The sequence below is a fragment of the Alnus glutinosa genome, chromosome 4 (assembly GCF_958979055.1).
Source record: "Alnus glutinosa chromosome 4, dhAlnGlut1.1, whole genome shotgun sequence".
NCBI lineage: Eukaryota > Viridiplantae > Streptophyta > Magnoliopsida > Fagales > Betulaceae > Alnus > Alnus glutinosa.
This window is the reverse complement of record NC_084889.1, coordinates 11,828,347-11,843,681: the sequence shown is the minus strand read 5'-3', so window position 1 is coordinate 11,843,681 and position 15,335 is coordinate 11,828,347. Positions and strand designations below refer to the sequence as shown.

Genomic DNA, 15,335 nt, shown 5'->3' with positions numbered 1-15,335 from the left:
CAATTTTATTATCACTGAGCACTCCTACATCAAAGTCATCTTCTTCCTTGAAGAAATCAAAACTATACCAGTGCAGGGGCAAACACGACCGCATACAAACCTAACCATGGCTTATTTTAGCTCTCAACTAACATTTCTTCAATTATGAACCAAACACATGAATTATCTGATGCGAGAAGGAAATGAATTATGAACTAACATTTCTTTCATCGGACCATGACCACGCATCACGTAGCTTGGCACAATGAATGAGTCATAGGAAATCTAATTCGGAGGTGGTATGTAGCAAGTTGAATGGTTAAACCTTAACTTATTTTATTAAGCCTTAACAAGTATTTTTAACCGTTAATGCACCTTGGAAATAAATCTAAATCTCTTTCTTAACGACTTGCATATTTTGAGAAACTTAAGACCATATGTGAGAGACCCAAACAAGCATTCCCTTTTAAGCAAAAGTATTATTTCTCATCCACCCACCTAATTGTGTCATATCACTCTCTTCTCTCAATTTTGTTCTTCATTGCTAAAAGAGAAGTCCACTCTATTATATAAGGAGGATCAACCCAAGGCTAAAGGGGGGACATAGCACAATAGAACCCAACGTAACATAAACGAAATCATCAGAGACAAAAAGCATCTTTTCTCCTTTAGATTATCCATAGATACTTTATTTTCTCCTCTTTTATCCTCTCAATTGCTGGACGGACACTTTCCAACCATACAAGGCAGAAATCCAAACTTCCAAGCTGACACACAGAGAGGGAGAGGAGTTTCCCATCTCATTTATATTATCTCCAGACATTAGAAAACTCTATTTCTTCTTCTTATTCACATTGTTGCTGAAGGGACACTTTTGAACCATATAAGAAGGATTGGTCGAAATTTCTAAGCTGCAATCGAGAGAGAGAATTTCTCATCTCATTTATAACATCCCAAGATGATTTATATCATCCAAAGCTCGGCAGAGAGCTCATTTAACCATAAGCAACACTTAATTTCTCGTATCATAAATGGTCTCAACCACAATTGATTTAAGGTTATGATTTAGCTAATTCTTAAGAAAGGATTATATAGTACGTAATGGTACAAACATTATGTTTACGTTTGGTACGTAGAATAGTTATTCCATTGATAAAATGAATAGTTTTTATTGAAAATAAAATAATGTGAAATAAAATAGCCTTGAAATACCCATTCTCTTTACCCATAAGGAAACACTTATTCCTTAAATTAGGGAATAGCTATTCGCCAATTTAAGGAATAGTCATTTCCTCATGGGTAATGAGAATAGCTATTCCAGATATCTGATACTTATCATATACTTTAATATCAATGCTAATTTATTCTACATTCTTCTATTCATAATAAAAATTATTATTATTATTATTATTTTTAATGGAATAGTCATTCCATGTACCAAACGTAACCTACATGTTTTTTGATACATATCATTATTGAATATGATTTTCGGGATCAAGTTGGTAAGTTACAAAAAGCACATTCAAATGGGTTTACTTACCGTTTGAATGGAACAAGCTGACAGATTTGCAGATATATATATATATATTACAAATTTTATTAAAATTAGCTCATTTTAATGGATATTCCCATCCTAATATATCCATTAAGAATTAAGAATCTTTATTTGTAATATTTAGGAATTATTATTTGCCTTGTCAATTAGAATTTGATCTTTTTTTCTTTTTTTTTCTTTTTTCCTTTTTTAACCTTCTAATAATATTAAGATTAGGAATTATAGCATGTATACTTTGGACTTTTTATTATCAATCATTAGTTATATTTCAAAAAAGTTCTTCAGAGAGATTTTCTTTATTTATTATTTATTTATTTATTCTAATGGATTCTATTTTCTTCTTATGGATTTCAGATCTTTTTGGGGTTATCGTTGCTTAATTCATATCCCTACACCCTCCACTGCCTGAGCGAAAAGCATGTTGATTCACTTGGGGGAAGAAGGTGAAATCAGGCCGCACCAAATTGATTTCCGATGCAGGATCTGCAAAGCTGACGACTCAAATATTTACTATACGTCGTGGCTCTCAATGAAGTAATGTTATTTAATATACTGTTTTACGACTATCAAACAACTAGGATAACGTAACAGTGAAAATTAACCTTTTTTTTTTTTTTTTTTTACAAGTGTTAATTTAATAACTGATTTTCATTGCCCCATCATCAAATTGTAAGACAGTCGTATAACAATCTACTAAACAACATAACTCCTATCAATAACATCCCTTTCTCGTTTTAAATTTGACAACCGTAAGTATAGAGATCAGCTACACAAACTCGTTTCAGATGCATACTTCCAGAAACCCATACCATGGATTCTTTGCAGGTAATTCAACGTCCTTCATGCGGCATTCTTACCCATATCTATCAGGCATTTCTGTGACAAGTTTATTACGGAATCTGCTATGATTCTGGCACTTGACTTCATGTATCCACCTGAAACATGCGAGGGCTAAATGAGCACAAACATTAATAAAATTTCCAAGAAGCTATAAGATATAAGGAGTTCAACCATGTGATTTCCTATGCGGATCATCTGGTATTGTCGAGGACAATCTTGGCACTAAAAATCCATGAACTAAGGTTACGTTTAGTACGTAGAATAACAATTTCATTAGAAATAAATGAATAGTTTTTATTATATATGGAAGGAGGTGAAATAAAATAGTCTTGGTGTTAGAGTATATGATAAGAACATAACACTTGGAATAGCCATTCTCATTGGCCATGAAGGAATGAATATTCCTTAAATTGAGGAATCTATTCCTCTAAATTTTTAGAGGAATAGATTCCTCAATTTAAGAAATATTCATAGTAAAATAAGCATGAGCTTTGAGATGCTTTTTGGTAAAAGATCGTTAGATGCTTAGCAGGTGAAGGAGGTGATCTAGACGCTTGAAACTTGGTCTCCCACAGAGAAAAGTGTACAAGTAACAGGACAAGTAAAATTGATGGGCCTTTGCAAAAATAAGTCTCTCGCCCTTTAATGCAATAAGAGAGAGAGAGAGAGAGAGAGAGAGAGAGAGACTCAACCTGATGTGAGCATGACAATAGGTATGTTCCTCTCACGAGCAAACCTAAAAACTCTCTCGTCTCTATTGGCAATCCCATCAGGACTGATCTGCAAAAAAAGCAATATTTAGGAAAACGGTGGAAGAACAACTCTATGAACTTTTGTACCAAACACTTATTCTTGTTTTTTACACAAATAAAGAAATAATTAAAAACAATGACCAGTCAAATGAAATTAAGAGAGCTATCAATTTTTTTGCAGAACAAACAGGTTGTAATGGATATAATTGTAATGGTCACTAAGGAAGAGCAATCAATACAAAAAGGAGAAGATACTAGAAGGCAGAAACTAAGCATGCACATGGACTGAAGACAGTAGTTTGTATTCAGTTGCAAAGTTAGTTTAGAAGTTAGGTAGTTAGCTCTTGGTGCAAGGCTTTATAAGCCAAAGTAGTCATCTGTATTCAGTACGGAAATTACTTGGATCAATTTGTTGTTTTGTTTTGTTTCTTTCTTTTGGAGCTTAGGTTGGGCTCGAATCAACCTACCCTTATCTCAGAAAATACACACAAAATAAGATGTTCATTACAAGTGGTATCAGAGTGGTACAATCCATGGCGGAAGGTACAAGAGTACGGGAGTTGCAGCAGCAAATTGAGAGCGCGAAGGGGATGTGGGAGATTTCTCAAAGCCAGCAAGCCCAAATGCAACGTCAACAAACGCAGATGCAGAATCAGATTAATCAACATGGAGTGGACATCAAGGATTTATCGTCGAAGATGGATCAACTCTTGGAGGTGATGTTGGCACAGAACTCGGTTCCTGGAATGGAAACGCTGGCATTTGTGCAACAGGGTCCTCTGGAGGGTCGGCATAGCCGGGAGATGGGAGAATCATCCTTCGGTTTTTCAAAGACTCGTTTTGGTAATGGTTCGGATATTCAGGTCAGAAACCTTAAGCTGGAGTTTCCCCATTTTGACGGGAAAAATGTTTCAAGTTGGTTGTTTAAAGTCAAACAATTTTTTTATTTTAGCAATGTTCCCACCGAATATAAGATTCCCATGGCTTCGTTTTATATGGAGGGTGATGCATTAGTTTGGTTTAGAAATGCATCGGCTTTGGGGTTGCTCGATTCTTGGGAAGCCCTTGAACAGGTTATTCAATTGCGTTTTGGTCCCAATTCAATGCAAGAACTTGTGCATGAATTCGAGAACGAAGAAGCACTGCCTGAGCAAATCAAAAAGGGTAGAACCGGATCGGAGTCTCTTAGATCTCAAACCGAAAGGTGTTCTACAAGATGATGTAGACGAATCCATTACAGCTCTGTCCACAGTGATTAGGGTAATGGAAGAGTGGCCTCTGATGGTGGAGACAAAGCAGAAGGAGCCGATTCAGATCTGGAGCTCATTGGGTGTCGACAATGCACAAAATCAAGAAATCAAGATTGAAGATATGTTGGAGCAAGATGTCGGAAATTTTTTTGAAGTCAGGGAGGAGCTGCATTGTGACACAGAGAATGTATTTGTTAAAAAGCTAGAAAGAAATTTGGAGGATGGTATTTTCTTCCTTTGGTGTGGCAAATGGAGTTTTGATCCAGGAATCACGAATCATTTGCCGACATTAATTCCTCCTTTAATCCAGCCATTGAAGATGCGGCATAATATTTTTGTTTTGAGCTCCTTTGTGTTTCAATCCGTGACTGAAAATTGTGTGATTTTTCTTATGTGGAAACATAGATGGCGTTGGAAATCTTCATGGTGGCGACCGCCGTGGGGCACCGAGAATTGGGTGCGGTTTCAACAGCTGAATCGGTGGCACATGGTTGTAAAAAAGGGTTGAGAGTGTCTTGAATCTGGAAAGATCATTTAGGGTGAATGGGTTGAATGGTGAATGGTTGAATGTCTTTTTGATCTTTTGGGTCTTTTGGGTAGCTGTTTGATAACGCTTTGGCTACAAATGAGGAGCAAGGTATTATTTTTTCTTGTTAACCCGCACCTTGAGGACAAGGTGCTTTGAAGGAGGGGGTAATGTAATGGATATAATTGTAATGGTCACTAAGGAAGAGCAATCAATACAAAAAGGAGAAGATACTAGAAGGCAGAAACTAAGCATGCACATGGACTGAAGACAGTAGTTTGTATTCAGTTGCAAAGTTAGTTTAGAAGTTAGGTAGTTAGCTCTTGGTGCAAGGCTTTATAAGCCAAAGTAGTCATCTGTATTCAGTACGGAAATTACTTGGATCAATTTGTTGTTTTGTTTTGTTTTCTTTCTTTTGGAGCTTAGGTTGGGCTCGAATCAACCTACCCTTATCTCAGAAAATACACACAAAATAAGATGTTCATTACACAGGTCCAAGGAAAAATTACCTTCAACCTGCCTAGTGGATCTCCATCTAGAATATCAGTTCCAGCGTTGTAAACCACCAACTCAGGATCATACATTCTCCCAGCAACCTAATATTCACGTATGAAAATACTCAAAGATGCAAGAAATACAATTATAAAATTAATTGCAACTTAAGCTGATTCTCCATACCAGGCACCAAGTGTAATAACTTTTGACAATACCACGACAATAGTTCACAAATTACTCTTCACTGTTTGGTGTTTTTTATTCTTTGGGGGGATCAGAGAAGACATGAATATACCATGACAGCACATGACATGCAAGTGATGCACACTGATAGGCCAATAGCTCCAAATAGTGGCACATGCCAAGTTTTTTTTTTTTTCTTTTTTTTCCAATTGAGTCGACTATCAAGCAGAAAATAAGAAGTTGAGCATGTTTAAGACAGAAGGAGGAACAATTATATACCTCAAGTGCTTCATCTAATTTCTTCAAGTACTCATTTGTCGTGGTCCCACTCTATTGACATTCAGGGAAAAGAAACTATTATAGTAGGCCTAGGAAAAAAAAAAAAAAAAACTAAAATCAAATTCTACAATCAGATAAGCACCACTTACCATTACTTCAACCTTCTGATCAATGTGTCTCCTTGCCTCATAATCCTAACAAACGAAAAGATTTAAAGAAATGCAAACATAGAGGAGTCATCAAGATATGTTTAAATACAAAATAATATTTATGCTCAAAGAGGAATATAAAAACAGATGGCGCGTCAAATTAATTACAAAGACCTACAAATAATTTTGGATTGAAAAAAAGATAGAAAGAAAAGATCACATGTTTCTATTTTCTAGATCAGCCACAACAATTTGCTACACAAAAGAAGGATTCATGATTTCTCTCTACCCCTTTTAAAACACCTAAAGACTACTCTAGCATGATAGCGGGCACCTTAAAGTAAGCAAATAAATAGTAATAACAACTAAAGCAGGCAACTTACAAATGGATATATTCCAGGGTTGTACATATCCAGTATATAGACTCGTCCTGTTTGTAAAAATTCCGTCATTGACATTACAAAAGAGAGTGAAACTAAACCACCATGGGCGCAAAAAAGTAACCATACTGTCTCCGGCAAAATCCAATTCATGGCCATTTCCTTGATGTGCATCAAGATCAATTATCATCACCCTGTACCAAGACAAGAAATAGAAGATCCCATCTCTCAAAATCTAATCTAAAATTCAGGTGCAAATTCCCAACTTATAATTGCAAGGTTTGCATCTATTTCATCTTAACTGCAACTCCAGTACCTCGATATATTTAACCGTACAAAGGCATAGTGCACACAAAGAGAAATATCTGCATAAGTGCAAAATCCACCTCCTTTTTCCCCAGAACAATGATGAAACCCTCCTCCAACATTGATGGCCCATCCTCGCTCTTTTGCAAGCTTTGCTGCCAAAATTGTCCCTCCCACCTGCAATGGATATGATCTACATAACCCTACTCTGCAGGAAAAAATAAAAGAGAAACTTCACTTACCCCTTCTAATTACCACGTGATTTGCAATCTCTCCCTAAACTTTAAGAATTTGCAATGTGGGGTTCTAATCTATCAACCACTTTCAATTACCTCCTACTGTTAAAATTTTTCGTTAACTTAAACAACTAACATGTAAAATGTCCGTTTTTACCCCTATAAATTTATAAAAAAAATACAATTATGCCCTCAAATTAAAAAAAAACAAATCAGAAGAAGAAACAAAAAAAATTCAATAAAACAAGTAAAAATTTCAGGAAAAAAAAAATTAAAAACAGGAAACACTCAAGACCCACGGACGTGCCGCAGGTCATTTTTTTACCCTTTTACTTCCCTTTTTTTATTTTTTTTTTTATTTTTTAATTTTAAAAAGGGGTATTTTGGTCACTTTTGCTTCATTCGTTAGAATTTAACAAAAGATCCTAACAGAGAAAAGTAATTGAAAGGGACTGATAGATTAAAACCCCACATTGCAATTTTTAAAGTTAAGGAAAAAGATTGCAAATTACGTGTTTGTTCAAGAGAGAAAATGAAGTTTCCCCCAAAATAAATAAATGATGAAAAGTCAAAGGTGGATGATGACTTTACCTGATTGCGAAATGGGCAAAGAACTTTCCGCTGTACAAGACAGTTGGGAAGTAGTGCAACAGGAGGGACCTATAGTGTAGTATTTCAGATTAGTAATGATCTTAACGTATAAGAAAGAACACAGTCTGCAACTACAAAAACCTCGGTTATGAAAGATGTATGGGAACCAAAACAACCATTATGTAGTCTTTCATCTAGCAACATACTGCCACTGGTACATTATTTTTCTAATAGATTCATGACTTTTTTAGTGAGCTGCCTGCAGAAAGACCATATTACTTTTCCTTTTTTTTTCTGTTTTTTTTTCAGTAGATTCAGGGAAAGCATGTGATATTCAGTACAAGCTAAATATCACTCTAAGAAAGCATGTATAATTGTATAGATAATAAATTAGACTCATGGAGCAACACATTAATTACCTCAATTATCCTGGCAACATTTGCACTGCTCTTTAGACTATTCAAGTACGACTCTGAATGAACCTGTTCAACAATAACTGATCAGCAAGCATATGGCTAGTGAGAGTCACACATGCTACTTGTCTTACATTAATAGGTCGTTGGGCCAACGACCTATTTGCTCAATTCACAGATCTCAAGTAACAACACCAATCTAAGAGATAATGAAGAATATACAGTAGCACGATCTAAAGTATTTGGTAGGTCCAATTCAATGATACTATGGACAATACCACAAGGAGGTCATCCTTTGAAGCTTCCAGAGGCTCAACGATACACTTTTTGTCCAGAGCACCTTCAGAGATGAGGAATTGACATATGCGACCCCATTTAGATGAATCAAATGGGTGCCTACATAAATTACATATATAATCAAGGCCAAGATTATGGTTACCAACTTGGATCCAGTCCAACACTTAACACCAAAGATACAGAAACTCTTATTTTTTCAGTGGGCAACAGTAGCTCACCAATTCATATTCACAGAAGATCATGCGAAACCATGACACATAATTTCTACCATTTAGGGCCACAAGTAATAAACCTATTTAGCAACAATAATACCTAAAGAAGCATTGTATTGATGCTCATAAAAATGACATGAACGGTGTAACGACCTAGGGAAAAAGCGCTAGCCACATCTGCGTTATCACTCCACAATGACAAGTTAATTTGGAACTTCTATAAAATTCCTTATAAAGCCTAGTTTCACCTAGTAACTAGGCAATGTAGGACTTAGCACTCATGACTATCTTTATAAACCACCCACTCTATGTGAGCTATTCTTTATTTTCCCTATATAGGACCCGGGTGTTACAAACGGACTGTGATATTACAAATAGATCGCGCTGAAAGAACCCACAGTTCACATACCAAAAGTTTTTCGAGTAAAATTGTCATGTTCTTAGAATAGCATGACTTAGTTTGCGATCTGATGTATGTCAAAGGATCAAGATGATAGGAGCCACCATTATTTGTTTTCCTGCCTAACAGAGTCTAACGTATAAAGACTGCTAGAATAGGACTTGCATTCAATCTCCACAAGATAAATGTGGCAGGCAACTTGTTTAGATGAACCTTCAAAGACTGATGCTTTCAATGCAAAAAAATAAAAAATAAAAATCGATCTACTTCAGTTTTTAGCAATTCCAAGAGTTCACAAGTACTGACCTTTGCCTCAAGAAATTCGAATTTTTAAACAAGTTCAACAGATTTAAAAGTTTTGTCTTGTTCATCCCAACAAAGAGTTGGAATTAAACTAAACACAAATATACCCTTTTGTCAAAAAATCAAAATTAAACACAAGAAGTGATACAATGAGAAAACCTTTAAAAAAAAAAATAGGAACTAAAATTGTGTGAGAATAAAATTTAAAAAATTGTAGATACCATGTAAAGTTTATTACCGTGAGACATTAACTAATAGATTTGTGTTAATACCAGACAACTATTATTCAAATGTAAACGTATGGGAGCAACAAATGTTAGAAATATGTTACGAAGGGAGTTAGTGTGAGATGTAGAAGTTGTGTGAGAGTAGGATTTTTTATTTAATAAGGATTAGTGGGTATTTTTATATTAGTTTAATCATTTTAAGATTTGGATGAGTTTTGTCATTATTATTTTAAAATTAGGTTTATAATTAGTTGGGTGTCATTTATCTTATCTTATTGTAAATGTCTATTTCAAGACTCCAGAATGTTAATAAAATTATTGTGGAAATTCTATTTGACAACTTAAGTTGTTAAGAGGCTCAAGTTCCCTCTAAGAAGCCACCCAAAACTATCTTGTTACACACTTGAAAACATTGAGCACATACCATTTGGTATCAGAGCCAGGTTGGGTTACCCATAACCCAAAGATCCCAGGGTATGGAGGTTCCTGTCTAGATTGTATAGAGCAACAGCTGAAGTATCTCAACGCTGCCATAAAAAAAAATAACTTGAAGGGATGAACTGTGCAAGGGATGCCCCACCTTGACAATAAGTGGATTTAAAAAACCGAAGGAACCTATCTTTACAATCAGCGATAAACAGTGTCACCTCTGCACCCATCGCAACCAAAGACACCAACCATCTATAGGCCACAGCCCCATCAAATTGCAAGACCAACTCAACCATGACTTTTCCTTCAACTATGAAGCGCGGATCAAAGTGGGCCACCGTTGCACCAATTTGCTCCTCAACAAAGGGGAAATGGCAGAGAACAAATAGACCAAAGGGAGAACCAGACACCGAGGGACCACCGCAGTGCATTGTCGTTTGGCCATGGCTGCTCACCAACGTACGTGACCATGATGGAACAACCCCATTTGCTGCATCACCAAGCAAGAATCAGATTCGTGTTCAGAGATCGTTGAAGAAGAATGGGCGATGTGAGGCGCTAAAGAGGACCTGGACACAACAGTTTGCACTGCACCAGCCAGGGGCACATAAAAAGGCACGACATGGGTTGCTTTTAGAGAAGATCCATGTGCTAAGACCTGCTATGCACCAGTCACCTGCACAAATCCAGTTGTGCCAAACACTCACGATGCTCACGGAGAAATCTGCGACGCTGACGGAGATCTAGCCGTGACAAAAACAGAAGTAGATTGCAGAGGAGCCGCAAAAGAGTCGGCCGCAATGGAAGCATTGAAGCGTCGAGAATCCATAGAGGAGGCTGCTGAGGAGAGGCTAGCAATTTTTGGGCAAGGGGAGAAACTCTTTAAGTTTTTTAGGATTCATGCGGAACCCTCTGTCTTGGGTGATGGAAGTTGTTGCTATCATGGCTTTTCTCACTCCAAAAGCCAAGGTTTTTCGAGATGGAAGATGGAGTGAGAATGATGTTGCAATTCGAGTTTCGGTAATGCTATCAGTATCAAACTTTGATATATTATACCAGCTGATCCTCGTCTTCTTGAAAGATATCCATTCAAAATTGACCAGTTTGCACTTATCGATGAGTCCCTTCTGGTCACGAAAGGCCCTGGAGATGGTGTTTACTCTGGTTCAACTTGCAAACAGGGAGAAATTGAAGCAGTTTTCATTGCCACCGATGTCCATACATTATTTGGGAAGGTTGTTCATCTTGTTGATACCACCAACCAAGTGGGCCACTTCCAAAAGATCTTGACTGCAATTGGAATTCCTACACATGTTCAATTGCAGTGGGGCTCACTATAGAAATTATTGTTATGTATCCTATTCAAGACTGGCAATACTGCCCTGGAATTAGCAATCTTCTTGTGCTTCTAATTGGAGGAATTCCAACAGCCATTTGGCCCATGCCTACAGTTCTGTCAGTGACAATGGCTATTGGTTCTCATAGGTTATCTCAGCAGGGAGCTATCACAAATAGGATGACAACAATTGACGAAATGGCAGGTATGAACATGCTTTGCAGTGACAAGACTGGAACCTTGACATTGAACAAGCTTACTGTTGACAAGGCTCTTACTGAGGTTTTTGCGAAAGGAGTAGATGGAGATACCGTTGTTCTGATAGCAGCTCGAGCCACTAGTATGGAGAATCAAGATGCAACAGATTCTGCTATAGTTGGGATGTTGTTTGCACCCAAGGGGATTCAAACTTTAGACCTAATAGAAATACCACCAAGACCAATGCCCTTACCACTTGAGCTAACCCCTTTAGGCAGTAGGTGGTTTATTAAGATACTTAAGAGTTAAGGGTGTTAAACCCCACATTGCTTAGGTAAAATTGGGATTTATAAGTGATTATAGGAAGACTCCAAATTGACTAGTTCTTTTAGGGTTATAACACAGATCTGGCTAGCACTTTTCCTAGATCATTATAAATAGTATTAGAGTCACCTAGTAACGACATATGGTACTGGAGAACTGTAGGATGTGGCCCGAACAAGGACGTCAGGGGTTTAAAAGGTGGAGTTTGTAACGCCTTAGTCCCATATTTAGAAGATAAGTAGCCTACATAGATTGGGTGGTTTATAAAGACACTCATGGGTGCTAAGTTTTACATTGTTTACTTAGTATGTGAAATTGAGCTTTATAAGTGATTCTAGAAAAGCTTCAAATTGACTAGTTATTTTGGGATGATAGAGATGTGGCTAAAGCTTTTTCTGAGTTGTTACATAGAGAAAGCTGATGGCTTTGCTGGTGTTTTCCCTAAGCACAAATATGAAATTATAAACTGCTTGCAAGCTAAGAAACATATCTGTGGCATCGCTGGTGAGTCAGTAAATGATGCTCCAGCCCTCAAAAAATCAGACATTGGGAAATCATCCTAATATCAAGATCGAGAATTCCTAGGACCCTAAGGACAAGGTCCATTCAAAGGAGGAAGGAATGTTATAGAGGGAATTAGGGTGAGATAGGCTTAGAAGTTGTGTTAGAGTAGGATTTTTCATTAAATACGGATTAGTGGGTATTTTCATAGTAGTTTTATCATTATTATTTTAAAATTAGGTTTATCATTAGTTGGGTGTCATTTATTTTGTCTCATTGTAAATGTCTATTTAAAGACTCCAGAATGTTTATAAAATTATTGTGGAAATTCTATTTGACAACGTACATTGTTAAGATATCAATTCTGTTAAAGCATATAATGTGTTATCCAAACCAATTCTAATCCTATAAGAGAGTCAAGTGATAAGAGATTAGAAGCAAACAAGTGATAAGATTGAATTCTATCACAGTTAGGAGTCTTTGATGTACAGCTATCTTGAGTTCTATTGTAGTTAAACTACACTTGTAAATCTCTATAAATATCAATACAAACTCACTAGATGAGTACGGTGCAAAGTAAATACAATCACGTTGGTGTGTTCTCATAAATTCCCTAACAAAATACTTGAGGAGATGATTTTACCCCTTTTCTGATTTTATTCAAAACACAGCAAAGAGTAAAAGAAAAATGAAATTCGAAATTCTCACAGCTTCTCCATGCCAAGAAACGCTATATCGTACGACGCCGAGTAAACAACTGGAACCTGATTGATCAAAACTCTTAGTCCGATAACAAAATTCAAGAACACATAAAAGTTTCCATATAAACGTTCACATATGTAGAACTTTACCTTTGGGAGAGGAATGTCAAGGTATAGCTTGCTCTTGAGAATTCGACTGCGCCGAAGAATTTCCTCGTCGCTTGTGGATGGAGAAGATGAGGAGGAAGACATTGCTCGACAGCGACTCGAGGACTTGCAGAGAATATAGCAATATATAGACTGATAGTTCAATGGTTCCGAAGGTGAAGAACACGAAAATGGTTGCCTTGCAGAGATTCCGAGTTCATTCGGTTGAAACTGGCATGACTCCTGAAGTGCTGCAACTCGGCTCTCGGTACTCGAAACTGATTAGTTTTGACTAATTTAATTCCATTGTAGGTTTAAAATTGGGAAATCAAGTCAGCACCTGATTAAAAATTAAAATGATAGTTTTAAAATTAAGTTAGAAAATCATAATATTCTAAATTTTAGTCTTTCAGTTAATTTGCTAACAAAAATAACTTAAAAATGTAATTATAATTTTTTTTCTATATATATATATATTTAAAAAAAAAAAAAAAAAAAAAAAAAAAGGTTAGAGCTGGGTCACGCAGCTCAGCCATAGCATAGCAGTAGGCATGGGTGGGTGGATTGTCCTCCAAGCCAGCCTCTAATAAGGGCGGTCGTTAGCCTCTTAGAGCACTAGTAGCAGCTTTCCAATCATTTTTCCTATATTTAGGGAATAAAATCACTTTTTGTTTCTCTAAAAAAAAACACCTCACAATAAATTTCCTTAATTTTCCCTATACCAATTAAATATCATTTTTTACTCTTATTTTATTATTTGTTCTCTTTCCTACTCTTACTTTTTTTATCAATTTCTTTTCTTCTCCCACTCGCCTTCTCTCTCCTACTCACCCGTCTTCTCCGGCTGATCAACCGAAGACCCACCGAAAATCACCCTCTGCTTCGCCAGAAATCGCCTCACTTAGGTTCACCGGTGGCAACCCATCAACGATCGGCTCCTCTAGGTTCGCGGGTTCCGGCGATCTCCCTCTTCGTCTGCATCTCTCTCTCCCGGGTTCATTCTCTCAAACTCCCAATCTCTCTCTCTCTCTGATCTCTTGGATTTTCTCACGGTCTCTCTCTTTCGTCTAACCCTCTGTTCTTCTTGAAGAAAAGAATGAGTAAAAGAAAGGAAACACAAAAGAAGAGAAGGAGATGAAGGAGACGAAGGGATGCGACGAAGTGATAGATGAAGCCAGCCGTGAAAGAGAGAGAGAGAGTCAGAGAGAGACGGATTTTTTTTCAATAAAAAAAGTTATTGGGAAGCTACAGTGCTACCCAACCAAAACATGTAAATATGGGGTGTCTATTGTGGGGCAATTTTTGTGAGTTTTGGTGAAATTTTCCCTATATTTAGGGAAGGGAACCAAAATAGGGAGACTGCTACTAGTGCTCTTATAACAAACTCGGCCAGGAGCATTGATACACGATGTGTGGACGGTTTACCTCCCCCAGCCTCTCCTTTTAAATAAAAAAAAATTGATTTTATTTAAAAAGTTGTTTTATGTCACATAAGAGGCAATTTTTTTTATTAAAATCAACTTTTTTTAATATAAATGAGGTGTTGGGGACGGTCAAAAATCATTCCCCCTTGGCCAGATGGGATGGCTTGTGCAAACCCCTTTGTTAGGGGCTGTCACAGGCCACTTTATTGTAAGGTGCGGTTGCGAGCCGAATTTCTGATCAGGATAGTAACAAGCCACCCCTTTCTTAAGAGATAAGGGTCCGGTGGTAGCCCCAATCAAAAATTGGTTGAAAGACCAATCTACTTCATTTGAACTTCATTTCAAATGAATTTGAAATACTATTTATTTTCTGATTAAGATTTAAAGTTAAGGATCTGGCTTCAGTTTGAAATACATTAAATGATGTACATATTTCACATTATCTAAAATTTTTAAAGACGTACCAACATTAACTTTATATATACTATTAAATGCATCAATTTTAAATTCTAACTTTTCATTTGAAATTGATAGTATCGATTTCATTAAATGAAATGGAGAGAAACCTATTCCGAACCAAAAACCCATGTCCACCATTGTGATTGGGCTCGGTGATCCTTAGCTCAAACCCATTTTTTTAAAAAAAAAAAAAATTATATAAGAGGCATACTTGTACTTTCACAATCATTTATGTTATTTGTTTAAAGGCTAACAGAGGTCCTAAATTTAGAATGAACGCAAACTCAAATCTCAAATTTATAAAATTAAAAATTGTGATCTTCAAATTAAGGAGAAACTTCACTTAACCCTTTTGGACTTTCATGACATTTGTAATTATTCTTCAAAAGTTTAAAAACTCTTAATTTAGTGTATCGGACTTTTAATTTTTTGTAATGTCATCT

General features: G+C 36.5%; 1 protein-coding gene across 2 annotated transcripts; it reads right to left on the bottom strand.

Moving 5' to 3' along the window:
• Positions 1-2,167: 2,167 nt before the first annotated feature.
• Positions 2,168-13,383, bottom strand: LOC133866454 (histone deacetylase 2). Of its 2 annotated transcripts, none has more exons than XM_062302987.1 (13): positions 13,013-13,377; positions 12,870-12,925; positions 8,213-8,330; positions 7,941-8,003; positions 7,522-7,590; positions 6,705-6,871; positions 6,518-6,582; positions 6,392-6,438; positions 6,009-6,053; positions 5,860-5,910; positions 5,412-5,498; positions 3,067-3,154; positions 2,168-2,469 (listed from the first exon to the last, which is right to left on the bottom strand). In XM_062302987.1, exons 1-13 carry the CDS (start codon positions 13,112-13,114, stop codon positions 2,375-2,377), a joined length of 1,053 nt encoding a protein of 350 aa, XP_062158971.1. In that variant the 5' UTR covers positions 13,115-13,377; the 3' UTR covers positions 2,168-2,374. The 2 variants fall into 2 exon arrangements, 1 of the variants encoding a protein (XP_062158971.1); XR_009899878.1 differs by having other exon boundaries at positions 2,415-2,469; positions 3,067-3,149; positions 13,013-13,383.
• Positions 13,384-15,335: the final 1,952 nt, after the last annotated feature.